General features: G+C 42.9%; 1 protein-coding gene across 1 annotated transcript in view; it reads left to right on the forward strand.

Moving 5' to 3' along the window:
- The first annotated feature begins 239 nt into the window (after nucleotides 1-239).
- The window catches only part of LOC115225999 (nucleoporin 88-like), a 48,212-nt gene continuing 26,346 nt past the window's right edge, over nucleotides 240-22,105 (forward strand). Inside the window, exons 1-3 of the mRNA XM_029796972.2 lie at nucleotides 240-425; nucleotides 13,355-13,480; nucleotides 15,353-15,607. Of these exons, the coding sequence (XP_029652832.2) occupies nucleotides 358-425; nucleotides 13,355-13,480; nucleotides 15,353-15,607 (449 nt within the window). The 5' untranslated portion in view covers nucleotides 240-357. The remainder of the gene's footprint in view (nucleotides 426-13,354; nucleotides 13,481-15,352; nucleotides 15,608-22,105) is intronic.

A 22,105-nucleotide genomic window follows, 5' to 3' on the forward strand; every position in this document is an offset into this window, starting at 1 on the left:
GTACAAATGTCTTGTTTTCATAAGTTTTGAATTAAAATCTTCCACCAAACCTTAGTCACAATTTATGATCCTAACACTAGCTTAATGATAACTAAGTTATTTTACGAAATTCTTTGTTATATTTAAAGTAATTGAAAGAAACACAGAGCATCCCAAAATAAATACAGTAACGAAAGGGTTAACTTACTTAATTAACTGAATCTCAACTTAACCATTCTTTTCTAATGTTCTTTTTTCTATGTTCTTACCTTCCAGGTCCTGACACCAAGTTCTGATGTTGGTTTCACAGTTGAACAGATATTATTTAACAAGACAGGACAATATTTGGCAATATGGGGTCAGGTTGGCATATCTATCATGCAAATGCCACAGCAAAGCGGCAAAAATGGAATGTATGGTGGAGGAAAACAGAACGTAGTGGTTCGGTAAGTAATTCAGAAAGAGAAAAGGAGAGACGATATCTCCTTGTTTGATGCCTTTGCCAATTGCAAGAGGGAGAGAGAAATGCTCTTCTGATTTTAGTCGTACTTCTACCTACTCTGACTTAAGACTTCTCAGACTGTGAAAACTAGTGCCATCATCATCATCGTTTAACGTCCACTTTCCATGCTAGCATGGGTTGGACAATTTTGACTGAGGGCTGGCGAACCAGATGGTTGCACCAGGCTCCAGTCTTGATTTGGCAGAGTTTCTACAGCTGGATGCCCTTCCTAACGCCAACCACTCCGAGAGTGTAGTGGGTGCTTTTATGTGCCACCGGCACGGGGGCCAGTCAGGCGGTACTGGCAACGACCTCACTTGAATCCTTTTACACATTGCCACCAGCACAGGTGCCAGTAAGGGGACATTGGTAACGATCACACTCGAATGGTGCCCTTTAAGTGCCACTGGCACGAAAGCCAGTTGGCTGCTCTGGCAATGATCACACTTGGATGGTGCTCTTGGCACCCTACTACCACGGGTACGAGTGCCAGTAAGGCGACGCTGGTTACGATCACGCTCGAATGGTGCCCTTTAAGTGCCACTGGCACGGAAACAAAACTATTAGTGGCATCCCTTTTTCACTCTTTTGATGCTAACCCACCTGTGACCACCCCTCCTGGTTATCTGATACAAACTTCCTGTTTTAAAATGACTTCAGTTAAAAACCTTCCATTAAAATTTAATGCTAATTTATGTTCCTAAAACCAGATTAATTATTCTCAAAATCAATTGAAGCAAAGACGCAGGAGTGGCTGTGTGGTAAGTAGCTTGCTAACCAACCACAAGGTTCCGGGTTCAGTCCCACTGCATGGCATCTTGGGCAAGTGTCTTCTGCTATAGCACCGGGCCGACCAATGCCTTGTGAGTGGATTTGGTAGATGGAAACTGAAAGAAGCCTGTCGTATATATGTATATATATATATAGGCGCAGGAGTGGCTGTGTGGTAAGTAGCTTGCTAACCAACCACATGGTTCCGGGTTCAGTCCCACTGCATGGCACCTTGGGCAAGTGTCTTCTGCTATAGCCCCGGGCCGACCAATCCCTTGTGAGTGGATTTGGTAGACGGAAACTGAAAGAAGCCTGTCGTATATATGTATGTGTGTGTATATGTTTGTGGGTCTGTGTTTGTCCCCCTAGCATTGCTTGACAGCCGATGCTGATGTGTTTACGTCCCCGTCACTTAGCGGTTTGGCAAAATAGACCGATAGAATAAGTACTGGGCTTACAAAGAATAAGTCCCGGGGTCGATTTGCTCGACTAAAGGTGGTGCTCCAGCATGGCCACAGTCAAATGACTGAAACAAGTAAAAGACAGTGTTTTTCAAAAGAAATACCTCTAGTCATATGATTTTGCTTCCCTTTTTGCTACAAAGCCATTTGAGACTGCTCCCGGTTCTCTGAAAGAATCTTCCTGCTTTGTGTTCAATCTGGCCTGTTATACCCTATGACCTCTTTATTATTTACAGTGTAAGTTCTAAAAATATACAATCACGTCATTGAAATCTCAAGCCTAAATGATAATGTATGCTTAGTTCACAACAATGTGAATTACACAAAAACCGTTCGATTCACTTCAACATTTAAATTTAATTTGTCAAAATATTTTCGTCGCTTTGAGACCACAACCTGTTCACTGACAAAACTTCAAAATGCAGTACGTAGTTTTGTCAGTGAACAGGTCGCGGTCTCAAAGCGACGAAAATATTTTGACAAATTAAATTTAAATGTTGAAGTGAATCGAACGGCTTTTGTGTGTTTCTTAAATGGCTTACAAACACCTTCCACGCTGCAATTGTTTATATATATACACACATATATATATATATATAGTTCTATGATGACTAAGTAGATCGAAATTTCGGAGTCGCAGGCGATACTATCATTGTTAAAGGACAATAAATATGTATTCTACTAAAAAAAGTATTGAGTAATGTATCAGTTTAATGTAAAGTTGTTTTATTAATAACTTGACCTAACAAATACTATATATATATTGATAGATAGATAAATATATATATATATAATATATATATATATATATATATATATATATATATATATACAGAGATGTACTCGCATAGCAAGAATTTTTGTCAGTGAACAGGTTGCAGATTTTAGTGACGAAAATATTTTGACAAATTAAATTTAAATGTTGAAGTGAATCTAAAGGTTTTTGTGTGTTTCTTAAATGGCTTAGAAACACCTTCCACGCTGCAATTGTTTTCGTTCCAGCACACAATCTCAGATCAAGTCACTTGCTATGCAAGTACATCTCCGTAAATGTGAATTAATTAATAACTATTAAATTTGGCAGAGTAATTTGAATGCTAAATTGTAAAAGTGATCTCAGTTTATGCTAATTTATGTTCCCAACACAAAATTATTTAATAATAACATCATCATCATCATCATCATCATCATCGTTTAACGTCCGTTTTCCATGCTGGCATGGGTTGGACTGTTCAACTGGGGTCTGGGAAGCCAGAAGGCTGCACCAGGCCCAGTCTGATCTGGCAGTGTTTCTACGGCTGGATGCCCTTCCTAACGCCAACCACTCCATGAGTATAGTGGGTGCTTTCCATGCTAGCATGGGTTGGACGGTTCAACTGGGGTCTGGGAAGCCAGAAGGCTGCGCCAGGCCCAGTCTGATCTGGCAGTGTTTCTACGGCTGGATGCCCTTCCTAACACCAACCACTCCGTGAGTATAGTGGGTGCTTTCCAACGCCAATCACTCCGTGAGTGTAGTGGGTGCTTTTTACATGCCACCTGCACAGGTGCCAGACGGGGCTGGCAAACGGCCATGATCAGATGGTGCTTTTTACGTGCCACCAGCACAGGGGCCAGTTGGGGCGGCGCAGGCAACGGCCACGTTCGGATGGTTCTCTTACGTGCCATCGGCACTGGTATCACAGCTACAATTTGACCGTGCTAAATCGGAATTAGATTGGACAGGGGCATCAAACGCAAACAATGAAGGGAAAACAACTCACAACTCACCATAAATTGTACGACCTTCAGTCGACTGTCAATCTTTATGTAGGTTTCATGAATGTAATTTTGCTTGGAAAAATTTTCTAAAAGTATTTTAATAAATTCTTCATTATTCTCAAAATCAGTTGAAACAAACACAGTGTATTTCAACAGAGATATCCTTGTCATATGATTTAGCTTCCACATCGTGAGCGTTGGGCCTCATGAAGACAATGTGGCCGATCCAGTATCTGAGCAAGGTGGTTTTATGGAAGACCAGCAGTCGCCCATGTATACCGGCCTCCCCTCTCCACGCCACCAATGTTGTCCAAGGGAAAGGCAAAGGCACCTCCTTAATTGGCTCCTAAAAGAAGCAACTACCATTAGACTTTCCTGATGGATTCCGAAGTGTGATCAACTGAAATTTTGGATGTTATTCAATCATTTTGATCATGGTCTACCCCTAGTTCCTCTGCCAGTTACTGGGGTGGAGTCGTCAGGCACCTCCTCAATACGGTCTCATCAGAAGCAATCACCATTCTGAGACCCCCTTCAGTCATGACTGACCATGGGATTGCACCTAGAAAGTTACCCTCCTAGGCACAAGCCTGGCAAGGTCCTTTATGGAAGACCAGCAGTCCATAACAGCCTCCCCTTTCCACGCCACCAGTGTTATCCAAAGGAAAGGCAAAGGGGCTGATACAGCTTGGCACCTGTGACGTCGCAACTCATTTCTACAGCTGAGTGAACTGCAGTAACATGAAGTAAAGTGTCTTGCTCAAGAACACAACACGCAGCCTGGTCCGGGATTCGAGCTCACAACCTCACAATCGTAAGCTCGACGCTCTAACCACGGAGCCATGCGCCTTCACATGGTGGCATGTAAAAGGCATCTTTCAAGTGTTGGGCCTCACAGAGGCAAAGGCAAATGACCGCGACCTTTGGCAATATGCCATGCTTGAGAAGAAGACCCGTCAAACCAAGTGGAATCATGGTCATAGAGATACTGGTGTCACGCAACTGGCACCCATGCTGGTGGCACATAAAAGCACCCATTACACTCTCGGAGAGTGGTTAGCATTAGGAAGGGCATCCAACCGTAGAGACCATGCCAAATCAGACTGGGGCTTGGTGCAGCCCCTTAGCTTACCAGCAATGGTCAAACCATCCAACCCAATGGATACTCTACTCTTTTACTTGTTTCAGTCATTTGACTGCGGCCATGCTGGAGCACCACCTTTAATCAAGCAACTCGACCCCAGGACTTATTATTTGTAAGCCAGTACTTATTCTATTGGTCTCTTTTGCTGAACCGCTAAGTAACGGGGACGTAAACACACCAGCATCTGTTGTCGAGCAATGCTAGGGGGACAAACACAGACACACAAACGCATATATATACATATATACGATGGGCTTCTTTTAGTTTCCGTCTACCAAATCCACTCACAAGGCTTTGGTCGGCCTGAGGCTATAGCAGAAGACACCTGCCCAAGGTGCATGTATATATGTCTATATTTATTTGTCTGTATATATATGTATGTGTGTATATATATATGTATGTGTGTATATACATATGTATGTGAGTATATATATATATATGTGTATATGTATATAATATATATATATATGTACGTGTGTATATATATGTATGTATATATATGTATGTATGTATATATATATATCTATGTACATATGTGGGTATATATATGTAGATATACCCAAAGAATTATTTCAAAATGGGATTGGCAATTCAAAGATATTTTAAATAATTTCTTTTTCACCTCTGCCACCACCACCACCAACCCCACCACCACCATTCACACCCTCACAAACAATAACAGGCTTGTTACAACAACAACAGCAACAACAACATCAGGATATAATTATTGCTTTGGTTAGTTTTGAAAGGTGATCCAGGATGTCCTTTTGAACAAATAGTCTCAATATTTAGAGAGAAAAAGAGAGAGGGTATGTGTGTGTGTGTAGAGAGAGAGAGATAGAGAGAAAGAGAGATGCAGGCATGGGTGTGTGGTAAGTAGCTTGCTTACCAACCACATGGTTCTGGGTTCAGTCCTACTGCATGGCACCCTGGGCAAGTGTCTTCTACTATTTGCCTCGAGCCAACCAAAGTCTCATAGGCGCAGGAGTGACTGTGTGGTAAGTAGCTTGCTTACCAACCACATGGTTCTGGGTTCAGTCCTACTGCATTGGCACCCTGGGCAAGTGTCTTCTACTATTTGCCTTGAGCCGACCAAAGTCTCATAGGTGCAGGAGTGGCTGTGTGGTAAGTAGCTTGCTTACCAACCACATGGTTCTGGGTTCAGTCCTACTGCATTGGCACCCTGGGCAAGTGTCTTCTACTATTTGCCTTGAGCCGACCAAAGTCTCATAGGTGCAGGAGTGGCTGTGTGGTAAGTAGCTTGCTTACCAACCACATGGTTCTGGGTTCAGTCCTACTGCATTGGCACCCTGGGCAAGTGTCTTCTACTATTTGCCTTGAGCCGACCAAAGTCTCATAGGTGCAGGAGTGGCTGTGTGGTAAGTAGCTTGCTTACCAACCACATGGTTCTGGGTTCAGTCCTACTGCATTGGCACCCTGGGCAAGTGTCTTCTACTATTTGCCTCGAGCCAACCAAAGTCTCATAGGTGCAGGAGTGGCTGTGTGGTAAGTAGCTTGCTTACCAACCACATGGTTCTGGGTTCAGTCCTACTGCATTGGCACCCTGGGCAAGTGTCTTCTACTATTTGCCTCGAGCTAACCAAAGTCTCATAGGTGCAGGAGTGGCTGTGTGGTAAGTAGCTGGCTAACCAACCACATGGTTCCGGGTTCAATCCCACTGCGTGGCATCTTCTGCTGTGTGTGTGTTCTTTTTGAGTACAGCAAGGCACCAAATATCTTAGTTTTGTCTGAAAGGTTCAGCATCTTGAGTTCGTCCTTCAGTACTTTATCCCATGTCTTCCTGTTTCTAACAATAAAATCATATAAGGACCTCTGCGGGCCATATGGACCCAGGCTGAGAACCACTGATCTAGAGAAACACAGGGGTCTCACTGCTGCCATCCCCCACCCCCAGCGTCACCTCACCCTTACCTCCAGTATAAAGAGATTCCACCAGATTTGTGGGGATCGTTTTTAATTAATTCTCTATCTTTATCAACATTATCTATGTATTTCCCCAATTCAGCTGACACCATGGCCACCACTACAAACATCAACACATTCAGCCTCTTCTATTATTACTTGTAGGGCTATTACGGGGTCATCATCATCATCATCATCATCTTCTACCTTAGTATCTAAACCCACCCTTCAAAACCTAACCTGCCTCTTCCTTCGCCACCCTCAATTCACCCCTTCCTTCCATCTACGCTCATACACCTTGCCCTCCCCAATCATTTCCTGCTCCTTTCCAAACATCACTGACCCACCCTTAAAAAAGGAAAAAAAAAAAGCATCCCACCCCATACCCACCCTATCTGCTGTCCTAGCTTTATGACAAAAGAACTTTCTTTTGTCAACAGAATATCAGTTGATGTGATATCTTCTGAAATAAATATATATATATATATACACACACACACACACACACATTTACACCTGTATATATACATGCAAACATGCATACACACACATATATATATATGCATGTATGTGTGTATGTATATATATGTATATGTGTGTGTGTGTATATATATATGTATATATATATATATATATATATATATATATATATATATAGATATGTGTATATATATATGTGTGTATATATATATATTATATATACATATATATATGTGTGTGTGTGTGTGTGTAGATATATGTGTATATATATATATATGTGTGTGTGTATATATATATATAGATATGTGTGTGTATATATACATATGTGTATGTGTGTGTATATATATATATATGTGTGTGTGTGTGTGTGTGTATGTGCCGAACACTCCTACTTTGACTGAATTTAATCACTCATTTAATTCCTGTTGTCGCCATTATATTGTTTCCCTGGTCACAGAGATAGGGCGAGGGTGGTGCTCATGGGTGGGTTGGGTGGATGTTGTGATTGTTAGTGGTGTTACTGGAGCAGGGTATTATCACCAGAGACACCTCCAACACCACCACCACCACCATAGCACTTCTGACTATAACAATTTAGATTAGGTGCCAACAGTTACCACAACAACAACACCAACAATGATAACAACAACAAAGACCACAGGGGGAGACAATAATTAGGTTTGTTCCATTCATGTGTGTGTCTGTGAGTGTCTTGTTTGTGTGGCTGTGTGGTAAGAAGCTTGCCTCCCAACCACATGGTTCCGGGTTCAGTCCCACTGCATGGCACCTAGGGCAAGTGTCTTCTACTATAACCTTGGGCCGACCAAACCTTGGGAGTGGATTTGGTAGACGGAAACTGAAAGAAGCCCGACGTATATATGTATATAGGCGCAGGAGTGGCTGTGTGGTAAGTAGCTTGCTTACCAACCTCATGGTTCCGGGTTCAGTCCCACTGCGTGGAACCTAGGGCAAATGTCTTCTACTATAGCCTCGGGCCAACCAAAGCCTTGTGAGTGGATTTGGTAGACGGAAACTGAAAGAAGCCCGTCGTATATATGTATATCACACATACATATAGGCACAGGAGTGGCTGTGTGGTAAGTAGCTTGCTAACCAACCTCATGGTTCCGGGTTCAGTCCCACTGCGTGGTACCTAGGGCAAATGTCTTCTACTATAGCCTCGGGCCAACCAAAGCCTTGTGAGTGGATTTGGTAGACGGAAACTGAAAGAAGCCTGTCGTATATATGTATATGACACATACATATAGGCACAGGAGTGGCTGTGTGATAAGTAGCTTGCTTACCAACCTCATGGTTCCAGGTTCAGTCCCACTGCGTGGCACCTAGCGCAAGTGTCTTCTACTATAGCCTCAGGTCGACCAAAGCCTTGTGAGTGGATTTGGTAGACGGAAACTGAAAGAAGCCCGTCGTATATATGTATATAGGTGCAGGAGTGGCTGTGTGATAAGTAGCTTGTTTACCAACCTCATGGTTCCATGTTCAGTCCCACTGCGTGGCACCTTGGGCAACTGTCTTCTACTATAGCCTCAGGTCAACCGAAGCCTAGTGAGTGGATTTGGTAGACAGAAACTGAAAGAAGCCCATCGTATATATGTATATAGACGCAGGAGTGGCTGTGTGGTAAGTAGCTTGCTTACCAACCACATGGCTCCAGGTTCAGTCCCACTGTGTGGCACCTTGGGCAACTGTCTTCTACTATAGCCTCAGGTCAACCGAAGCTAGTGAGTGGATTTGGTAGACAGAAACTGAAAGAAGCCCATCGTATATATGTATATATATGTATATAGACGCAGGAGGGGCTGTGTGGTAAGTAGCTTGCTTACAACCACATGGCTCCAGGTCAGTGTCCCACTGTGTGGCACCTTGGGCAACTGTCTTCTACTATAGCCTCAGGTCAACCGAAGCCTAGTGAGTGGATTTGGTAGACAGAAACTGAAAGAAGCCCATCGTATATATGTTATATAGTATATAGACGCAGGAGTGCTGTGTGGTAAGTAGCTTGCTTACCAACCACATGGTTCCGGGTTCAGTCCCACTGTGTGGCACCTTGGGCAACTGTCTTCTACTATAGCCTCAGGTCCAACCGAAAGCCTAGTGAGTGGATTTGGTAGACAGAAACTGAAGAAGCCCATCGTATATATGTATATATATGTATATAGACGCAGGAGTGGCTGTGTGGTAAGTAGCTTGCTTACCAACCACATGGTTCCGGGTTCAGTCCCACTGTGTGGCACCTTGGGCAACTGTCTTCTACTATAGCCTCAGGTCAACCGAAGCCTAGTGAGTGGATTTGGTAGACAGAAACTGAAAGAAGCCCATCGTATATATGATATATATGTATATAGACGCAGGAGTAACTGTTGTGGTAAGTAGTTGCTTACCAACCACATGGTTCCGGGTTCAGTCCCACTGTGTGGCACCTTGGGCAACTGTCTCTACTATAGCCTCAGGTCAACCGAAGCCTAGTGAGTGGATTTGGTAGACAGAAACTGAAAGAAGCCCATCGTATATGTATATATATATGTATATAGACGCAGGAGTGGCTGTGTGGTAAGTAGCTTGGCTTACCAACCACATGGTTCCGGGTTCAGTCCCACTGTGTGGCACCTTGGGCAACTGTCTTCTACTATAGCCCAGGTCAACCGAAGCCTAGTGAGTGGATTTGGTAGACAGAAACTGAAAAGAGCCCATCGTATATAGTATATATATGTATATAGACGCAGGAGTAACTGTGTGGTAAGTAGCTTGCTTACCAACCACATGGTTCCGGGTTCAGTCCCACTGTGTGGCACCTTGGGCAACTGTCTTCTACTATAGCCTCAGGTCAACCGAAGCCTAGTGAGTGGATTTGGTAGACAGAAACTGAAAGAAGCCCATCGTATATATGTATATATATGTATATAGACGCAGGAGTGGCTGTGTGGTAAGTAGCTTGCTTACCAACCACATGGTTCCGGGTTCAGTCCCACTGTGTGGCACCTTGGGCAACTGTCTTCTACTATAGCCTCAGGTCAACCGAAGCCTAGTGAGTGGATTTGGTAGACAGAAACTGAAAGAAGCCCATCGTATATATGTATATATATGTATATAGACGCAGGAGTAACTGTGTGGTAAGTAGCTTGCTTACCAACCACATGGTTCCGGGTTCAGTCCCACTGTGTGGCACCTGGGCAACTGTCTTCTACTATAGCCTCAGGTCAACCGAAGCCTAGTGAGTGGATTTGGTAGACAGAAACTGAAAGAAGCCCATCGTATATATGTATATATATGTATATAGACGCAGGAGTGGCTGTGTGGTAAGTAGCTTGCTTACCAACCACATGGTTCCGGGTTCAGTCCCACTGTGTGGCACCTTGGGCAACTGTCTTCTACTATAGCCTCAGGTCAACCGAAGCCTAGTGAGTGGATTTGGTAGACAGACAGAAACTGAAAGAAGCCCATCGTATATATGTATATATATGTATATAGACGCAGGAGTGGCTGTGTGGTAAGTAGCTTGCTTACCAACCACATGGTTCCGGGTTCAGTCCCACTGTGTGGCACCTTGGGCAACTGTCTTCTACTATAGCCTCAGGTCAACCGAAGCCTAGTGAGTGGATTTGGTAGACAGAAACTGAAAGAAGCCCATCGTATATATGTATATATATGTATATAGACGCAGGAGTAACTGTGTGGTAAGTAGCTTGCTTACCAACCACATGGTTCCGGGTTCAGTCCCACTGTGTGGCACCTTGGGCAACTGTCTTCTACTATAGCCTCAGGTCAACCGAAGCCTAGTGAGTGGATTGGTAGACAGAAACTGAAAGAAGCCCATCGTATATATGTATATATATGTATATAGACGCAGGAGTGGCTGTGTGGTAAGTAGCTTGCTTACCAACCACATGGTTCCGGGTTCAGTCCCACTGTGTGGCACCTTGGGCAACTGTCTTCTACTATAGCCTCAGGTCAACCGAAGCCTAGTGAGTGGATTTGGTAGACAGAAACTGAAAGAAGCCATCGTATATATGTATATATATATGTATATAGACGCAGGAGTAACTGTGTGGTAAGTAGTAGCTTGCTTACCAACCACATGGTTCCGGGTTCAGTCCCACTGTGTGGCACCTTGGGCAACTGTCTTCTACTATAGCCTCAGGTCAACCGAAGCCTAGTGAGTGGATTTGGTAGGCAGAAACTGAAAGAAGCCCATCGTATATATGTATATATAGTATATAGACGCAGGAGTGGCTGTGTGTGGTAAGTAGCTTGCTACCAACCACATGGTTCCGGGTTCAGTCCCACTGGTGGCACCTTGGGCAACTGTCTTCTACTATAGCCTCAGGTCAACCGAAGCCTAGTGAGTGGATTTGGTAGACAGAAACTGAAAGAAGCCCATCGTATATATGTATATATATGTATATAGACGCAGGAGTGGCTGTGTGGTAAGTAGCTTGCTACCAACCACATGGTTCCGGGTCAGTCCCACTGTGTGGCACCTTGGGCAACTGTCTTCTACTATAGCCTCAGGTCAACCGAAGCCTAGTGAGTGGATTTGGTAGACAGAAACTGAAAGAAGCCCATCGTATATATGTATATATATATGTATATAGACGCAGGAGTAACTGTGTGGTAAGTAGCTTGCTTACCAACCACATGGTTCCGGGTTCAGTCCCACTGTGTGGCACCTTGGGCAACTGTCTTCTACTATAGCCTCAGGTCAACCGAAGCCTAGTGAGTGGATTTGGTAGACAGAAACTGAAAGAAGCCCATCGTATATATGTATATATATGTATATAGACGCAGGAGTGGCTGTGTGGTAAGTAGCTTGCTTACCAACCACATGGTTCCGGGTTCAGTCCCACTGTGTGGCACCTTGGGCAACTGTCTTCTACTATAGCCTCAGGTCAACCGAAGCCTAGTGAGTGGATTTGGTAGACAGAAACTGAAAGAAGCCCATCGTATATATGTATATATATGTATATAGACGCAGGAGTGGCTGTGTGGTAAGTAGCTTGTTTACCAACCTCATGGTTCCATGTTCAGTCCCACTGTGTGGCACCTTGGGCAAGTGTCTTCTACTATAGCCTCAGGTCGACCGAAGCCTAGTGAGTGGATTTGGTAGACGGAAACTGAAAGAAGCCTGTCATCTATCTTTTATCTTATTACTTGTTTCAGTCAGTAGACTGTGGCCATGCTGGGGCACTGCCTTGAGTTTTTAGTTGAGTGAATCGACCTCAGTACTTCATATTTATATTTTAAGAAGTAGTACGAATTCTGTCAGTTTTTTTTTGCCAAACTGCTAAGCTACAAACACACCGGTACAAGTTGTCAAACAGTGAGTAGTGAGGGGTGTATATACAGAAACAAAGGCGCACACACACACACACACATATATATATATATAATATTAGGCATATATATATAATAGGCAATAGCCTCAGCCTGATCAAAGCCTTGTGAATATCTTTTCGTGGGACCGGCGGGGTGGTGGTGAACCCCGGTGTACTCTTTCACCACAACTTTCTCTCACTCTTTCTTCCTACTTCTGCCACAAAGCAGAGGAACCATGGCGTTACCCACTATGGTGTGGTAAACTTTCAAACCCCAGTCTAGATTGCCAATCCTCTGTACCCCAGGATGATTCAGCTCTCCACCCATTAAAAGTCATCGTTTACGGAATGGGGATAACAACGTAGCTTTCGCACCCGTGCAACCGCCAGTCTATTGCGTGTGGTGGGTGGATCTTCAAGTTGCCACACGCACTCTTATTAGCTTAGAGTAGGCTCGAATTAGAGATTATTCTTTGTGGCTAATGGTGTGAGTCCTGATTGGAAGAAGAAGACAGTAACACAGTCCATCACCTTTACACTTTTACTTGTTTCAGTCATTTGACTGCGGCCATGCTAGAGCACCGCCTTTAATCGAGCAACTCGACCCCGGGACTTATTCTTTTGTAAGCCCAGTACTTATTCTATCAGTCTCTTTTGCCGAACTGCTAAGTGACGGGGACATAAACACACCAGCATTGGTTGTCAAGCAATGCTAGGGGGACAAACACAGACACACAAACACACACACACATATATATATACATATATACGATGGGCTTCTTTCAGTTTCCGTCTGCCAAATCCACTCACAAGGCTTTGGTCGGCCCGAGGCTATAGTAGAAGACACTTCTACTATACTGAACCCGGAACCATGCGGTTGGTAGACAAGCTACTTACCACACAGCCACTCCTGTTTAGCTATTCTTAATTGTTTTTTTGTAAATATGTTTACAGTTTTTCATGCCTAGTCCAGAAAAATTATTGTTTTTCCTCTTTTTTGCAGTACTTTTCCATTGGTTGAGCGACTGCTTGTGAGCCATGCAGACATTCGACTTTTACAAGTAAGCTGGCACCCTGGCAGCTATTACGATGGACACGTGGTGTTTCTTGCTCTGGACAATATACTCAGGTAAGCTATGGTGGGTGGTGACGGAGGCAGCAGTGCTGTCGTTTTCATCTCAAGGCCAATCTGAGCTCAGCAGACTTATAGCCAAAGACATTCCAGTTGGGACTGTCCTGATTTTTTTATTCACCATAACGGTTATATACAGAATTGGACTGCACATCCGGGGAGCTTAAAATAACAAAAGCAAATGACAAGACAAGAAAAAATAAAAATAATAATGAATTATGGCGCAGGAGTGGCTGTGTGGTAAGTAGCTTGCTAACCAACCACATGGTTCCGGGTTCAGTCCCACTGCGTGGCATCTTGGGCAAGTGTCTTCTGCTATTGCCCGGGCCGACCAATGCCTTGTGAGTGGATTTGGTAGACGGAAACTGAAAAGAAGCCCGTCGTATATATGTATATACATGTGTGTGTGTGTGTGTAATATTTGGAGACAATTACCAACATCTCGTGTGGTAGGCTTGATAATTGCTGAGAATCCTCTGCATGAAACCAGTGGTAGCCCTCCTAACCCACAAATAAAGAATATTTATCCACCAATGCAATGTCGGGCACTCATTCTCACAGATTGTTATTGGCATGTATGTATATGTATATATTACCAGTAAAGTAGTAAGTTAGAAAATTTCTATACTAACAAGTAATCACCTGTGCCGGTGACACATAAGAAAACACCATCCGAGCGTGGCCGTCTGCCAGCCTCGTCTGGCACCTGTGTCGGTGGCACATAAAAAACACCATCCGAGCGCGGCCGTTCGCCAGCCTCGTCTGGTACCTGTGTCGGTGGCACATAAAATCACCCACTACACTCTCGGAGTGGTTGGCGTTAGGAAGGGCATCCAGCTGTAGAAACACTGCCAGATCTGACTGGCCTGGTGCAGCCTTCGGGCTTGCCAGACCCCAGTTGAACCGTCCAACCCATGCTAGCATGGAAAGCGGACGTTAAACGATGATGATGATGATTTCAACACAGCTGTTTCATAGGAACCAGCATTACTACTGTTTTTAGCCTCAGGAGGAGCCTCCTCTAGCTGGTTATCAATGCAATCTGCACCTAATATATATTGCAAGCAGGGGAACGAACCCCTACCGTCTTCTAGCAGACAAAGGGACCACCAGGCTGTACGGGTTTTAACTTTTTATGCTCATTTTCATGGTGGACACCCGTCCGCTAGAGATAGCCATAATCTGCTCCAGAGGTTTGGTTCCCAACTATACAGTTTCACATTTGGCAAGTATTTTCCGTGGAGGCACATGGCCTAGTGGTTAGGCTATAGTAGAAGACACTTCCCCAAGGTGCCATGCAGTGGGACTGAACCCAGAACCATGTGGTTGGTAAACAAGCTACTTACCAGACAGCCACTCCTGCACCTATATATTTTGTGAAGACGGCGGTGAGCTGGCAGAAACGTTAGCACGTCGGGCGAAATGCGTAGCCGTATTTCGTCTGCCGTTACGTTCTGAGTTCAAATTCTGCCGAGTTCTACTTTGCCTTTCATCCTTTCAGGGTCGATAAATAAAGTACCAGTTAAGCTCTGGGGTCGATGTAATCGACTTAATCCCTTTGTCTGTCTTGTTTGTCCCCTCTGTGTTTAGCCCCTTGTGGGCAATAAAGAAATAGGTATTTCGTCTGCCGTTACGTTCTGAGTTCAAATTCTGCCGAGTTCTACTTTGCCTTTCATCCTTTCAGGGTCGATAAATAAAGTACCAGTTAAGCTCTGGGGTCGATATAATCGACTTAATCCCTTTGCCTGTCTTGTTTGTCCCCTCTATGTTTAGCCCCTTGTAGGCAGTAAAGAAATATATATTTTTTGTGAATCCTTTGCAGTGAATAAAGAAAACAATTGCTATTATTATTATTATTTCTTTCCCCAGGATCTGTGACATAAATGAACCAGACAAGATATTCCAGGAGATCTCCCTCAGCTCCTCCAATGTGCCTCCATCTATGCATTATTCTCTCTACTCTGTTGCCATTGGTGACGCAGCGGTCAGTTTTAGCTTTGGTTCCGTAACCGAGCTGCCTTGTAAATCACGGACAGCCTCCAAGAAGACCCGATTAGTTTGGCCAATCTACATTCTCCGTGGAAGCGGAGACGTCCTGCTCCTCTACAGCGACATTACATCCAAGTAGGTGTACCATCTCTTTTGATTTTCTTTTCGGGGGCGGTTTGGGGATGTAATCATGCATTATCTCATAGCTTTGAGATTTCAATGATGTGATTGCTTATTTTTAGAATGACATTGTGGGGTAGGTGTGAGAGGCTGGATCTGGCCTTGTTTTGAATTAATCATGCATTATCTCATAGCTTTGAGGTTTCAATGATGTGATTGCTTATTTTTAGAATGACATTGAGGGGTAGGTGTGAGAGGCTGGATCTGGCCTTGTTTTGAATTAATCATGCATTTTGTTATAGCTTTGAGGTTTCAACGATATACTCTCTTTACTCTCTTTTACTTGTTTCAGTCATTTGACTGCAGCCATGCTGGAGCACCGCCTTTAGTCGAGAAAATCGACCCCGGGACTTATTCTTTGTAAGCCAAGTACTTATTCTATCGGTCTCTTTTGCCGAACCGCTAAGTGACGGGGACGTAAACACACCAGCATCGGTTATCAAGGAAAGCTTGGGGGGACAAACACAGACACACAAACATATACACACACATACATATATATATATATACATATATACGACAGGCTTCTTTCAGTTTCCGTCAACCAAATTCACTCACAAGGCTTTGGTCGGCCTGAGGCTATAGTAGAAGACACTTGCCCAAGATGCCACACAGTGGGACTGAACCCGGAACCATGTGGTTGGTAAGCAAGCTACTTACCACACAGAATGTCACTGTAGGTTTGGTGTGAGAGGCTAGATATGGCCAGTTTGAATATAAAACATGTAGAATATTTGGACCGGATATGGCCGGTTTAAACACTTAAGCGTAAAAGTAGTTATCTACTTAATGGTTCCCATGAAATTTCTTCCAACCAGAGTGAACGAAGACCATGCATCTACTTCAACATTCTTCATTGAATCTTGGAAATTTGGGTCTTCCGTGTGTCCCCTAATTTTTGGCCCATCGAAAATACCTGCCTCCAGCTTCTCCATGCTTTGGAAATTTAAAGTGGTTGCCATTAGGAAAGGTATCCAGCCGTAGAAACCATGCCACAACAGGCAATTGGAGTTGAGACATCTCCCCCAGCTGACCAGTTCTATGTCAAACCATCCAACCCATGCCGGCATGGAAGGCAGATGTTAAACGATTTAAATGATGGTGATGATAAGCAGTGACATGTTAAAAAAAACTATTTGTTGTCTCTTTAGTATTGTGTATCTTTTAGGCTCTATGTAAATTTATTTGTCTATATATATATATAGAAGGACTTGTCCCAAACTTTGGCATCGTGAGTTACACAAATACTAGAACTGGGCACCACTGCGTGGTGCCAAGGACTCCAAATTTGCCATCAAGAGGTAGGACAAGATACTGTGATAGCCTGGGCTTCAGAACCCCACAGCTCTTCAATATCCTCCCGAAGAACCTGAGAGACCTGCATGGGGTGGATGCAGATGTCTTTAAAATAAAACTGGATCTCTTCCTGTCAGGTGTCCCAGATGAACCAACTTCACGGCAGGAGGTGCAGATGAGGGCAGCTGCAACACCAAATGGCAGTGCCCCAGCATAGCCACAGCTCGTGAGCTGAAACTAGATAAAATATAATTTTTAAAAAATATATATATAGGCGCAGGAGTGGCTGTGTGGTAAGTAGCTTGCTAACCAACCACATGGTCCCGGGTTCAGTCCCACTGCGTGGCATCTTAGGCATGTGTCTTCTGCTATAGCCCCGGGCCGACCAATGCCTTGTGAGTGGACTTGGTACACAGAAACTAAAAGAAGCCTGTCGTATATATGTGTATATATATATATATATATATCTATGTGTTTGTGTGTCTGTGTTTGTCTCCCTAGCATTGCTTGACAACCGATGCTGGTGTGTTTACGTCCCCGTCACTTAGCGGTTCGGCAAAAAGAGATCGATAGAATAAGTACTGGGCTTACAAAGAATAAGTCCCGGGGTCGATTTGCTCGACTAAAGGCGGTGCTCCAGCATGGCCACAGTCAAAATGACTGAAACAAGTAAAAGAGTAAAGAGTATAGAAATATCTATCTGATTGTACATATGAATTTATCTTCTGAATATATTTAGCTGCGGTCATGTGTGTTTGTGTGTGTGCATCTACATGTATACATGTATATCTATATCAAGCCTGGTTGTGTTTATCTACATCGCTATCTCCATATCAGCTTAACCTGGATTTCTCTGATAGCCAGTCTTTACCCAGTGGACTTGTCCTCAAAGATTCCAGAGCTGAAGCCCAAATCATTTGAGCACTTCTACATGGTTTCTATACTGAGCATTTCTTGCTCTTACCATTTGACTACATATATACTCTTTTACTTGTTTCAGTCATTTGACTGCAGCCATGCTGGAGCACCGCCTTTAATCGAGCAACTCGACCCAGGACTTATTCTTTGTAAGCCCAGTACTTATTCTATCGGTCTCTTTTTGCCGAACCGCTAAGTAATGGGGACGTAAACACACCAGCATCGGTTGTCAAGCAATGCTAGGGGGACAAACACAGACACACAAACACACACACGCATATATATATATATACGACGGGCTTCTTTCAGTTTCTGTCTACCAAATCCACTCACAAAGCATTGGTCAGCCCGGGGCTATAGCAGAAGACACTTGCCCAAGGTGCCACGCAGTGGGACTGAACCCGGAACCATGTGGTTGGTAAACAAGCTACTTACCACACAGCCACTCCTGCGCCTGATGAAATTTATATATATATGTATATATATAATAATAATATTAGGGAGTATATCCAAACTTACAGGGAAAACTTAGATTTAGGATTAAATCAAATTTCACAGTATAAATATAAATTAAATTAGAGATAAAACCACTATTATGCAATTCAAACAGTGATAGACATAAACCAAAGCATAAAAAACAAAAAAATAAATATAATTAATATAATATACAAAATATATATAAAATTTAAATTATTGAAATTTTAAATTTTAAAATTTATATTTATAAATTTTTGTATTTGAAATTTTAAATTTATGAATTTTTAAACTTTTAAACTTTTTTTTAATTTATTTTATTTTTATTTTTTAAACTAACCAAAAAGTATTAAAAAGTTTAATATAAGTAAAATATAAAAATTAATTATATTTATTTTTCGTTTTTTGATGTTTTGGTTTCCCACTGTTTGAATTGCCTAATAGTGATTTTATCTCTAATTTAATTTATATATATATATAGCAGGAGCGGCTGTGTGGCAAGTATCTTGTTTACCAACCACATGGTTCTGGGTTCAGTCCCATTGCGTGGCACCTTGGGCGAGTGTCTTCTACTATAGCCTCGGGCCGACCAGGGCCTTGTGAGGGGATTTGGTAGACAGAAACTGAAAGAAGCCCGTCATATATATGTATATATATATATATATATATATATGCGTTTGTGTGTCTGTGTTTGTCCCCCTAGCATTGCTTGACAACCGATGCTGGTGTGTTTGTCCCCGTCACTTAGCGGTTCGGCAAAAGAGACCGATAGAATAAGTACTGGGCTTACAAAAGAATAAGTCCTGGGGTCGAGTTGCTCGATTAAAGGCGGTGCTCCAGCATGGCCGCAGTCAAATGACTGAAACAATTAAAAGAGCATATATACCAAATGTTTTATGAGTTTAAGCGTAAATTCAATGTGTTATATATGCAGCATTGATTCTTATATATTTACTAGCAGTATCGCCCGGCGTTGCTCGGGTTTGTAAGGGAAATAACTATATAAGCATTTTTAGAGAGTTACTTCCCTTATAAATTCGGGCTTTCTTAGCCATTTTTGTTTTGGTGTCTTCAAGCCATGAAGTCGTTCTAAAAGAACGCTGGTCTCCTTGACAACGCTTTACGACATTGATTTCTTTACACTCCCTTCCCCACAGCTTCACGAGGGAGGGAAGGGGGAGAAGCAAACAGGTGCAGCTGTGAGCATGGACGCCAACTCCGCCGCCATCGACACACGATGCATTTTATGCATTAAAATGGAATAAAAAATTATGTTAAATTATTTTTAAAATCGTAGACTCATCGTTGACGCGCGCTAATAGTCAGACGGGCTCGATATGAATCACGACTATAAGATACCCGAATTTGGTTAAACTGCACCGCAAAATGTGGGAGGAGTTAGGAATCTAAATCGAAGGGGACAGACACTCACACAACTAGAGTTTTATATATATTTATATATTTTTATATGATGTTTTATATACTATATTTTTAAACATTGGACTTTATATCTATTCTGTAGATATAAATGAATATATGTATGTGTTTGATCTCTCTGTGGATTTTGTAATGTTCCTTTAGTTGCTGCTCACATTGCCTTCCCTCGGATTAGTAAGTGTATACATACATATATGAATATTTATATATATATATATGCAGGAGTGGCTGTGTGGTAAGTAGCTTGCTAACGAACCACATGGTTCCGGGTTCAGTCCCACTGCGTGGCATCTTGGGCAAGTGTCTTCTGCTATAGCCCCGGGCCGACCAATGCCTTGTGAGTGGATTTGGTAGACGGAAACTGAAAGAAGCCTGTCGTATATATGTATATATATGCGTGTGTGTGTCTGTCCCCCTAGCATTGCTTGACAACCGATGCTGGTGTGTTTGCGTCCCCGTCACTTAGCAGTTCGGCAAAAGAGACCAATAGAATAAGTACTGGGCTTACAAAGAATAAGTCCTTGGGTCGATTTGCTCGACTGAAGGCGGTGCTCCAGCATGGCCACAGTCAAATGACTGAATCAAGTAAAAGAGTACATATATGAATATATATTTATTAATTAAGTTAGAGATAAAACCACTATTAGGCAATGCAATTGAGTGTTATATATTGCCAGGGGTAAAAAGTGGTTTACCCTTAATTTATACAGCAAATAAGAAAAGGGAGAAGATTCAAAAGTGGCGACAAGCATTAGAATGTCTTTTGCAAAAAAGTGGGGTGACCCTTCAGTTTTATCAATTTTTCTCAAAGAAGTGGGTACCTCTAGGCATCGGTAACGTGGTAGTGACCTGTCTGGGGAAATTTGCCATTTAATAAAAAAAATTTCATCAGAATTGGATGAAAAATGTGGAAATACATAAAAAACATTCACATACACACACACAGACATTTTGAGTTTTATTGATATATAAGGAGATTCAGACAGGTGTGTGGGTTTTATGTGTGTATGTGTGTCAACAACATGACTGTAAATGTTAGATCATGCTTTGTGTTACAATTTTAATAATATTATAATAATACGAATATAGATTTTGGATAAATATCTGTAACTCTATAGATTCATGAATAAACAGACAGATAATTGAGATGTACATGTGTGTGTGTGCACGCGTGTGGGTGTGCACGTGTGTGTGTGTGTGTGTGTGGAAGAAACTTTTTTGTAGTTTCTGGAAACAATAATCTGTCTGTTCTAAATAACCAGCCAATCTGATCGGAAAAATTTCAAACCTGAGCAGGTGTGTCTAACGTGTGGGTGTGTGTGTGTGTGTGTATTTCTATATACATGAAAGTGTGTGCGTCTGTATCTGTGTGCATGTGTGTAGTGTATACATATATGTATTACTCTTTACTCTTTTACTTGTTTCAGTCATTTGACTGCGGCCATGCTGGAGCACCGCCTTTAGTCTAGCAAATCGACCCTGGGACTTATTCTTTTGTAAGCCCAGTACTTATTCTATCGGTCTCTTTTGCCGAACCGCTAAGTGACGGGGACGTAAACACACCACCATCGGTTGTCAAGCAATGCTAGGGAGACAAACACACACACACACACAAACACACACATACATATATATATATATATATATATATATATATATATATATATATATATACATATATATGACGGGCTTCTTTCAGTTTCCGTCTACCAAATCCACTCACAAGGCATTGGTCGGCCCAGGGCTATACTAGAAGACACTTGCCCAAGATGCCACGCAGTGGGACTGAACCCGGAACCATGTGGTTGGTTAGCAAGCTACTTACCACACAGCCACTCCTGCACCTATGTATCATCATTATCGTCGTTTAACATCCGCTTTTCATGCTGGCATGGGTTTGACGGTTTGACTGAGGGCTGCCAAGCCAGAAGGCTGCAACAGGCTCCAATCTTGATCTGGCAATGTTTCTACAGCTGGATGCCCTTCCTAACACCAACCACTCCAAGAGTGTATGTAGTAGGTGCTTTTTACATGCCACCGGCACGAGGGCCAGTCAGGTGGTACTGGCATCGACCAGGCTTGAATGGTGCTTTTCACATGCCACCGGCACAGGACCAGTCAGCCGGCACTGGCATTGACCACACTCGCATGGTGCTTTTTATGTGCCACTGGCACAGGAACCAGTCAGGCGGCACTGACAACAATCACACTCGAATGGTGCTTTTTACATGCCACCAGCATGGGACTGGTCAGGCAGCACTGGCATTGACCAATCTCGAATGCCCTTGCATTGATCCAAATGCAAGAATATGTGTGTCTCCTTGTCTG

This window comes from Octopus sinensis, linkage group LG29 (genome assembly GCF_006345805.1).
Source record: "Octopus sinensis linkage group LG29, ASM634580v1, whole genome shotgun sequence".
NCBI classification, from domain to species: domain Eukaryota; kingdom Metazoa; phylum Mollusca; class Cephalopoda; order Octopoda; family Octopodidae; genus Octopus; species Octopus sinensis.